General features: G+C 47.9%; 1 protein-coding gene and 1 long non-coding RNA gene across 2 annotated transcripts in view; one reads left to right on the forward strand and one right to left on the reverse strand.

The window, feature by feature from the left end:
* Positions 1 to 1,406, reverse strand: part of EFCAB2 (EF-hand calcium binding domain 2) — a 132,016-nt gene extending 130,610 nt beyond the window's left edge. The window contains exon 1 of the mRNA XM_043568912.1: positions 998 to 1,406. Coding sequence (XP_043424847.1) covers positions 998 to 1,028 — 31 coding nt within the window. The 5' untranslated portion in view covers positions 1,029 to 1,406. The remainder of the gene's footprint in view (positions 1 to 997) is intronic.
* Positions 43 to 6,571, forward strand: LOC122476345. Its single transcript, XR_006295460.1, has 4 exons — positions 43 to 172; positions 3,439 to 3,561; positions 4,763 to 4,894; positions 6,122 to 6,571. It is a non-coding gene; the product is annotated as an uncharacterized LOC122476345 (long non-coding RNA).
* Positions 6,572 to 10,201: the final 3,630 nt, after the last annotated feature.

Below are 10,201 nucleotides of genomic sequence, written 5' to 3' on the forward strand. Positions count from 1 at the left end.
GGGAACAGGGCTGGAATACTTTTCATCTCTTAAGAGGTTCGCCTCTCCGGTCTCCCGGCTCTTGGCCGCGGCTGTGGCCCCGAGTGCGCCCGCTGGCGCGCGCACGGGCTGTTATTTCTGAGCAACCGCGGAGGGTGCCCGAGGATCGGGGCGGCGCTGAGACAACGTCAAGGTCTTGCAGCTCAGCGCGGACGGTCGGGGCTCCGCCGGGGCGCCCGCCCCTCAAAGACCCGGGAGGCTTCCCCCCCCCCCCCCGCCCACCCCGCGCCGCGCAGTCGGGCTCGTCCGCCTGCTCTCCTCGAGGCTCTCCCTCCCAGGACCCTCCCAGGGCCGCGGGGCGCGTGTGCCCGGACTGGCCCCGACGGGCGGGGCGGGCGTTCCGGGGACTGGAGGCGCGGAGGGGGGCCGCCCGTGAGCCCGAGGCCGGTCCCCCCGCGTCCCCACTGAGGCTGCAAAATGGAGGCGGCGGGCGCGTTCCCGCCGGGCGGGGCTTCGGCGCGGCCCGAAAAGGCCGCCGGATCCGGGCGGCCGGAGCCCGTCGTCGCCCGGGCCGCCCCAGACGCCCGCAGCCCGGCAGCTGCCGGCGTGGCGCCCGCGGCAGCGAGGCCGGGGCGAGGCTGTGGAGGCGGGATGCCGGCGGCCGCGAACAAGGACGCCATTATCGCCCCGGCCTGGCGGAGCCGCGGCCGGGAGCTCGGCGGGGGGGGGGAGGGGGGGGGGGGGAGAAGGGAGACGGGAGGGGGAGGGGGGGGAGAAGGGAGACGGGAGGGGGAGGGGAGCGGGAGGCGAAGGGAGGGGAGCGGGAGGGGGGGACTGGGCGGGGCCGAGGCGCCGGCGGGGAGGCTGCGGGTGTCGCGGGAGGCGGCCTCCCCCGCGGGCGGGCCGGCGGCCCCCTCCCCTGTCGGCTCTCTCCCGGCGGAGGAGGCTCCGGTGGAGGGCGGCCCACCCCGCCGGGAGCGTCCCAGTGCGGGCCGGGGTCGCGGCGGGCGGCTCTTACCTGGGCCTTCCCTTTCTTTATCGTCCGCCATCTTGTTGCGGAGCCGTCGCCCGGGAGATGCCTGGCGTCACCCTAGGTCGAGGCGTCCTTGCCCCCACCAGCCCCCGCGCGAGTCCAGACCCTGGGGGTGGGGGGGGGGGGGGAGGCTCCGAGCGCGCGCCCCTCCCCCTCCCCCGCGCGCCCCTCCCCCTCCCCCGCGCGCCCCTCTCCCCGCCCCCTGGGGACGAGGGAGGGAGGGAGGGAGCCCCGAGCCCTTCGCTCCCTGCTGACCCGTGTGGGGACCTCGCAGACGCGGCTCCCTCCCTCCCGTGTTTGCGCGACGTGGCGCCGCTCGGCCTTTTCCCTGCGGATGTTAACAGGCAGCCGGAGAGCCGGGGGCCGAGCCGTGGCCTCCCGGCTGCGGAGAGGCCGGGGCGCGGGGGGCAGCGGGCGCAAACTCGGCGCCGTCGGGGCTGCAGCTTCCGACCCCAAACGGGAGGGTGTCCCGGCCCCCGAGTGGTGTCCGCCTTCCTCCTCGACGTGCACGTGAAAATGTCCTCGCTGGTGAAATGTGACGTGACCTCCAGTTAAGATCGCCACGGGAAAGTTTTCAATGCCGCTGCTCTCAAACTTTGATGCCGTAGCCTGATGTTACATTTCTGTCTCCTTTTAAGGATAAGCTCGTTATACGAGGACGTTTTCTTTTTAAAATGATTTTTGCAATATCTGGTTCAAATAGGAGATTTTTAAGCTAATCTTGGATGATTTTTAAGTGCATGCTAATTGGAGTGACGTTATGTAAACCTGTATGAACTGTTCACAGTAAATGTTGAGGCCTTCAAAATACAAGGTGCTAGTATCTAATGATTTTCTTAACGTAGTTTTTATGCCCCTTTTATTCTGGTCCTATACTCTCTCAGTGAACCCTAAAGCAAACTAGGCGTAATTAAAATAAGTATTTGTTATAGAAGACCTTCATTTGGTGCCACGACCGGCATTCTCTTTGAAATTGATTAGAAACTATCGAATCATCACAAAATGGCTTCTATTAGAAGATAGGGACTTACATAAAATGGATACAGTTGTTTACAGTAAATTCTGAACACCCCAAAACATGGGGAAGTAACCATTAGCATTCACGTATATGTAAATTTCATGGTCGTTAGAGTCTAGTAGTTTGTTTTTAAAGACTCCCTCTATACAGATAGTGAAGGGTTTGAAATAAACGTAGGAAAGAAAACCTCAGCTTTGGTCTCAGGTTTCCTTTTCACTATGCCTTTTCACAGGCCGTTTGCAGTTTCTTTTTTCTGGAATGCCTTTCTCTCAAAATTCACCCTCCTGCAAATGCACATCCCTCCCCCCCCCCCCCCCAAGTTGTCAAGATGTTGAAGGTCACAAACTCCTTGAAGCTTCCTCTGTGGTCCAGGACTCATAGAGCCTCGTCCATTGATCTGCAATGACTTTGTATATTTACTTGTACTGCGCGCTCTCGAGGACAGGAAACACTTTATTGGTCCACATGTTGGTCCCCGGTGCCTAGAACAAGTTGCCAATTTTTGTGACTGAAATAACATATATATTCAAAACTAAGACTGGGATTAGTCCTTTCAGTGACTCACTAAGAAGCAAAGCTTTTGATTATTTAGAATAGTCCAAACCACATTAATCTCTACTTCCCCGAATTCCTACAGCATATTTAAGACAATACGGTTTCTCTAAATTTGGATGAGTAAAGAAGTAACATATTAATTAATGTCTCTCTTCCAATTAATTAGGTTTGAAGACAGAGCCTGACCATATACATCTTTTATATACCCATAGTTTCTCTACCTCACCTAATTTGGGACACATACTAGAAGATTAAAACATACTTTTCAATTGACTAGCTGATTACACGTAAAAGTATCATTATTTTGGAAAGCTCCACAAAGTGGAAAAAAAAAATGGTAATCCAAATGACAAAATAGAGGTCTACAATGCCAGTGAGTAATTATCTACACAAAGCTACTTGACTGTCCACTTTTCTTTGGTTGTGGAAAACTGACTTCTGATTTTATTACACTTTAAATTCTTTTAAAATGTTATTAACTTGCTTTGGACCATGGCAAACTACAACTGGTCCCCCCCCCCCCCCCCCGCCCCTGGAATATATTTTGTTTTTGAACTATGACTTTGAGTAACTTTGTGGTAATACTGTATGTCGCTAGAGCATTCTTTCACTTAAGATTCTCATCGTGATTTTTCATGAGTTTTTCTGAAATTCCTAATTGGAAAATTATTTCTGGCCCCACTCAGATATTATACAATCTTAGGGCTAAATCAGACTATCAGACTGTTAAAAAGCAAGGGCACAGTTCTAGACAATGACAGTCGATTAATTATTCAGTGGGGCCAGATGGATATGTACAGGTTATGTCCTTTTGCATGTTTGAATTTATAGTGAGTTAAATCTGTTTACACAGGCGTTGATTCCATGCCAGTGAGGGACACGGAAGATGTCTGTTCCGTGCCTGTGAGGGACAAAGAAGATGTTTCTTCTGAATACAATTGACTCAGTTACCTGAGTTGTGTCTGAAATGGAAAGCGTAAGTGGTGTGAGTGATGCAAAATCATAGTCAAAACATCTTCACACTATGTCTCCTTTCCTATTCTGGGGATAATTGAAATCTTCTTGGACTAGGAATCATTAAAAAAGCAAAAACTGGATTTTCCTTGGGCACTGCCGTGGACTGACGCGATCCTAGGCAAGTCATTTATTTCATCTCTTTAAGTATTCTTTTTATTTCAGAGAAAGAGGGGAACAGGATTTAAAGCGAGCTATATGCTGACTGCAGAGAGCTCGATGCGTGGCTCACACTCACAAACCATGAGATCATGACCTGAGCTGATGTCGGATGCTCAACCGACGGAGCCACCCAGGCGCCCCTCTTTTATCTCTTCAAAACTCCGTTAACTCAGAAAAGTAGAAATGGCAACGTCCAAACTCCCTATCTTGGAGTTTTCATGAGACCCAACAGATGTAACCAAAAGCTTTCCAAAGCTTAAGAACTTTCGAGGAAATCCACTTTCTTCGAGATAAACCCCCACTTCCGTGGAGGAAGGAACGCTTTGAGGTCAAACTCCCAACTTCTTTCCCGAGATTCAGCTTCCACCGGGAGAGTTTGCTTTTCCAGTGGGAGCTACACAACAGGAGGGGGTCTGATCCAGGCCTCACACTCTTCACTAGAGTATGTGGTGACTGCTCCCCGCATGCCATCTGCAGTCTCCATGATAGAGCTTAGCATCTTCCGTTTGTGGCCCCTTCCTGATTTCCACCCTGCCATTTTTAAACCTTCCCAAGCAGAAGTGGCTTTAAGCATATCCAGATGCCTTGAACGCTAGACCCAGGAAATGACCGGGAGGCAGTGACCTCTCTGGTTTGTCGAATTCCCATTTCCTAAAGAAAGTTATTACCCTTCCGTGGATGGTTAACATCAAGAATGTTCTCCCTGGGCCACCTGGCTGGCTCAGTTGGTAGAGCGTGTGACTCGTGATCTTGGGATCATGAGTTCGAGCCCCACATTGGGGTGTAGAGATTAGTGGAAGGAAAGGAAGGAAGGAAGGAAGGAAGGAAGGAAGGAAGGAAGGAAGGAAGGAAGGAAGGAAAGGAGGCAGGGAGGAAGGAAAGAAAGAAAGGACAGAAGAAAGCTCAGCCCCTTCAAGATACCTTCCCTACCTACCCCTGGTATATCTCCAAATGAAAACCTTATCAGAATACAACAGAATAACGGTTTGGTTTCATTTCAGTTACGGCAATGAAAATAACCCTTCTGGATACTGTGTATACATTATGTCTTTTAATCCTTATGAGGCTGATACTGACATCCCGTTGTACAGATGAGAAAGCCACAGCTTCACATTAATGGCCTGCTTCAGTCGGTAAGAGGAATCTAGTTGTGATCCCAGAGCCCCTGTGCTATTCTGCTTCTTCATTAAATACGTATTATTGTTACATCCTGTTTAGTAACCTGAGTATTTGGAGAAGAATGTTAAGGGCAAATATTCTGGGCAGAATTAGTCACCTTCCTCCCCCACTTTTTTTTTTTTTTTTTTTTAAGACTGCTTCAAAACATGAACCAAAGCAACTGACAAGAGACTCTTGGGGACTCTAAGGGAACCAAATAATGGCATGCTTGCCTGGACAGACTTAAAAGTCTTAGTTTAGCTTTCAGGGGGCAGGAGATGAGGCAAAATTCGCTCTTCCCCACCCATGACTCCTCTTTTCTGCCCACCTTCCTGCAGATTGAGATTCAGGCCCCTGGAAAATGGAGGATTGCATTAAATTCTTGGCCCCGGACAAGACCGTTTTCAGTGCCAGAACCCCTTCGGGCTTTTCAGGGAGACCCAGGGCAGGAAGCCGGGACGATAGCACTTGTGGGCAGCTTGAAAGTAAATGTTACGTGAAACTGCAGTTCGTGAAGCATCTAGAAAAATCACACTCCTGGCCGTATTTTTCTCAAAAGCACATGTTTCTTTCCGTTTCACTTGAAAACACACATTGACACAGCAAGTCACTGTTTAATTCATTTCCTGCCCTAAGTAGCACTTTCCAGGGACTCTCAGCATGAAGTGACTTTTGGTGAGTCTCTGTTCTTTCTTCATCGAAAATCAGACCTGAGAGGTGAAGGGGGAAGCTGACCCAGAGATTCGATAAATGTTTGATGATCGCCCATATAACCTCTCCCCACCCCCCACCCCCACAAAGTGTGAAAATAGAGAAAAAGTGGAGAATTGTGCCGGTGATTGACTTCGGGATGATTTTTTTAGTTCTAGCTCCAAAAATAAATCTTTGAAAATTAAGTTTCGTTTATGTTAGCATTCGCATAAGGAGATAGTGCTGAATAGAAGATTCAAGCAAATAGGAGATAAACGGGCCCACTGCCCTTTAGCTACATGACTTTGGCCATGTTATTTCTTCTCTGGAACCTCAGTTTCCCCCACCTGAGGTTACGTGGAGGTTAGATGCACATAAGGAGATGCGTTGACCAGTTGGGACATGAAGCCACATATACCGCTCCCTTACTTCTGGCCTGATTGTGGCCATGTGACTCCTCAATGGCTCCAGGACCAGTTGAGAGATTATTTGGTTCACTTACTGTGTTCTAGGACCTATGCCGAGCAGTTCACATGGACGATCTTGCTTCGCATCACAATATCCCTGAAAGATGGCTACTGTATTAAAGATGACGAGACCAAGGGTGAAGATCCCCAAATGGTTTTTCTAAGAGGAAAAGTAGCTTTTCTACAGTTGAGCCCTAAAGGCTGTCCTGAGGTTCTGCCTCAGAATCTCACTCTGGATTTTTCATTTCTTCCCTCTGCTGTGTCCCAAGGACTGGCCTGCTCTCCTCCCTCTTGAAGGAGGCATCGTCCACCCATGGGGTGAGGAGAGGTGTTGTGAAGGCGGCTGGAGCATCCCCATCTCTTGTGATGCCACCTTCCTTGTTAACCTTCAATACAATCATGTAAACTGGGTTTGTTTTTAGTTTCAAGAATTTCACTGCTGACGTATGAGGAAAGAGATGGGATAATAAAATTAACAAATGGGGTTATTATACACATCCTGGAATCCTAGAAATTTTTTAGAGGCATGATTCCTGGTTCGTAAAGTTCTTGACTCTCTCTGAGACGGCAAGAGGGTGGTTCCTGGCCCATGTAGCGCTTCCTTCACTGTACCATTTCAAAACCACCACGACTATAATGAAATTTCCTTCCCAGAGTTTGCACAGATTAATGACAGTCCACATGGCTCTTACAGGACAAAAGAAAACTAGCCTAAGGGATAAATGCATAGTTCTAGATCTATGTATATGTGGATTTTTTTTTTAATTGCTGTATATAGTACTGATGAGGGACCATAAGGGAAGCTGAAGGCCAAGGACAAGCTAACACCCCCCCCCCACCCCCCACCCCCATCCCACATGGGATATATGTGAGATTCCTCAGGCACTCCTGGCTGCCCAAGAACAAAGGAAAGGGCAGAAAACAAATAGTTAAACCGAGTCTCCATCAGTTTACAAATATCTCATCGATAGCCTAATCTCCGGGAACTGCTTACTGTCTTACTGTTACTGCTTTGCCAGAGGGAAAAACAACCTTAGCTTGACAATAGCTAGGCCTCCAGTAATCTGTAAATCCTCTTTAGCATGTGGCAATCCCTTTAAGAAACTTCCTCTTGACTTTACCTCCCCCACCTCCAGCAGTCACTGTGCACAACCCCAGGGCAGCTCTTCCCGCCCACGCTTTTTTTTTGCACCAAAGACGTCTTGAAGAATTCTTTCTTGGCTGTTGGCCCTGAACCCCCACCAACACCCCCAAACCCCATCAGTATTATTATCTTGTATTAAAGACAATTCCAATACCATTTGTAGCCTTAGAATTGGAAAACATGGCTCCATGCTGTGCCTCCTGGTTGACTCTATAGGCCTGGCCTATGACGATGGCCACTTAGTAAAATGCCTGCAAATAACAATCAGTTGAGACTCAATATTCTTGTGAATTGGAAGCTAACTCCTTGATACAATCCTACATTACCTAGTAACTCCCCCAGGACAGGGATTTGCAACCCCATCCCCACCAGAGAATATCGCTAAGCAAAATGGTACAAACCTAAGAATCTCCAGTTTTGCTGGGGTTTTCTTTATACTCTCCTTTTTTCCTCCTTTCTATTTTTAAGAAAGTAAGGGAAGGGGCACCTGGGTGGCTCAGTCGGTTAAGCGTCCGACTGCAGCTCAGGTCATGATCTCGCGGTTCATGAGTTCGAGCCCCGCATCGGGCTCTGTGCTGACAGCTCGGAGCCTGGAGCCCGCTTTGGAATCTGTGACTCCCTCTCTCTCTGCCCCTCCCCTGCTAATGCTCTGTCTCTGTCGCTCAATACATAAGTAAACGTTAAAAAAATTAAAAAGAAAGTAAGGGAAGGTGTGAGACTGAGAGTGAGTGGTGGCGGCTGGAGAGAGGTTAGGAAGGAAGTTATTTTTAGGAAGGCTTGGGTGGGAACGAAAACTGGGCGAGTGGAGGCAGGGGCAGTGCAGCCAGGGCACGGCTTGCGCGCCTGGAAAGGGTCGACCAGTTCCCTAGAACCTCCCATTTCTTCTCACATTCTCATAATCCTTCCTCACCAAGTCAGAAGAGGAAGTCAGCCCCAATGCCTGGAGGGGAGGTGGGGTGGCAGGAAGGCACTGTCTTGTGCATGTTACCCGCCCCCTGCGTTCTTACAGGAGGAAGATTCGCTCACTATAGAAAATACAGGTGTGCAGGACAATCTGTTAGGCACCATAGGGATTTCACAAACGTGACCGCTGATAGCTGCTCTCTATTTGCTGAGATAGCTTTTGAGCTGGTCTTTTTTTTTTTTTTTTTTTTTTTGGTTTGCGTTTTTTTGTTTGTCTTCTGTTTTTGTTTTTGTTTTGGTCCCACGTTTCCTAAGTTAGTGACCCACAAAACAGCTTTCCCCTTCAAAACAAACCTTACCATGTCTGTAGTGGTTTTTTATTTGTAACGTGTGACCAGTTCTCAGTTATCCAGAATACCATAGAAGTATGTCATTGAGGAGAGAGAGGAAAAAAAAAGATGTCATTGGGTTTGACCAATGGTGTCCTTTTCTAGGAGGTAAGAGGTAGGTTATATCTCCATGTGAAGATCAAGAGATTGTGAATTTAATTTGACTAAATCTATTTACTAGATTGTTTTATTTCAGTGCCTTGAATGGGTCTTTAAGGCCTTTGAATCCATTGACCTTTAACCGAATATTAACTAGAAACTTAATACTAATCATAAATAGCTCTCTCACAGGGGGGAGAGCTTTGTGTTATATTTGTTCTATCTAATCATAAAACAATGCAAAAAAAAAAAGGCAAAACCAAGAATGTAATAAATACTTTTAAAATTAATGTCCACAAACATAGAACCCTCCCTGAATCCTAAGCAACTCTGTACAGAATGAAGGCTTATGTGTATCTCTTTTTAATGCCCTTCTCTTTTAAATGTGAGCGCCCAAAGACTGGGACCCGGTCTTTCGTTATGTTAATTATTTTTTTTAAATGATCACTTGAACAATGAGCAGCACAGTGAGAGAACCAAAGGTCTAGAATCCTGAATCTTCTTTCTCCTTTTCTCTGATGTTATTTAGAAATCTCTACCGCTGGCGTTGCTGTGGCATATTTATTAGACCTCTGTGCCTCCACATCTTTAACATGGGTATACCATCTTTACCACTTGACTATACTTAGGCTTTGAAATCTTAGGCTGATAACCATGATCTTTTCCGTTAAGAATCACTTATCTAGGGACACTTGGGTGGCTCAGATGGTTAAGCATCCGACTCTTGGTTTCAGCTCAGGTCACGATCTCATGGTTGGCAAGTTCCAATCTCACGGTCCGATCTCATGGTCAGCGTCGTCGGGCTCTGAGCTGACAGCGTAGAGCCTGCTTGGAATTCTGTCTCCCTCTCTCCCCGCCCCTCCCCCACTCTCACTGGTTCCCGATCTCTTTCTCTTTCCCTTTCTCTCTCAAAAACACTAAAAATTTTTTTATTAAAAGCAATCACTTATCTAGTAACAACACGGATAGAATTTAGGGTCAGACGTTGATAATGTTAAAGGCAAATTTCATATCCAGTCCAGGGTCTATGCATCTATATGCCATAGAAGTCTGTTTGTACTCTTGTCCGTCCAGCCTTGGGCTATCCTAGCAATGAAAGCTTCTTCAACGTCCATAGCAAAACCCTACTACTAAAATATAGTGGACAAAAATAGTATCAGCCACATATAATCCCAGTTTTAAATAGGACTAAGTAAACCTTAGTAGCATTCTTCATTTGTTTTCATTAATAGACTTTATTTTTTAGAGCAAAAAAAAAATAATAATAATAAGCAAAAAGTAGAGTTCCCATGTACTGTACCTCTTTTCGGCTCCTCCGCCATTTCCCCCATTATTATTTTTGTTAATATGTATTTATTTTGACAGAGAGAGAGTGCACGAGAGCACAAGGGCAAGCAGGGGAGGGGCAGTGGGGAGAGAGAATCCCAAGCAGGCTCCGCACTCATCACGGAGTCCGGTTGGAGGTTCGAGCTCACGAACCACGAGATCATAACCTTAGCCAAGATCAAGAGTCAGTCACTTAACCAGCTGAGCCAGCCAGGTGCTCCCATTTCCCTCATTATTAACATTTTCTATTCGTGTAATCCTATT

The sequence above is a fragment of the Prionailurus bengalensis genome, chromosome E4 (genome assembly GCF_016509475.1).
Source record: "Prionailurus bengalensis isolate Pbe53 chromosome E4, Fcat_Pben_1.1_paternal_pri, whole genome shotgun sequence".
NCBI lineage: Eukaryota > Metazoa > Chordata > Mammalia > Carnivora > Felidae > Prionailurus > Prionailurus bengalensis.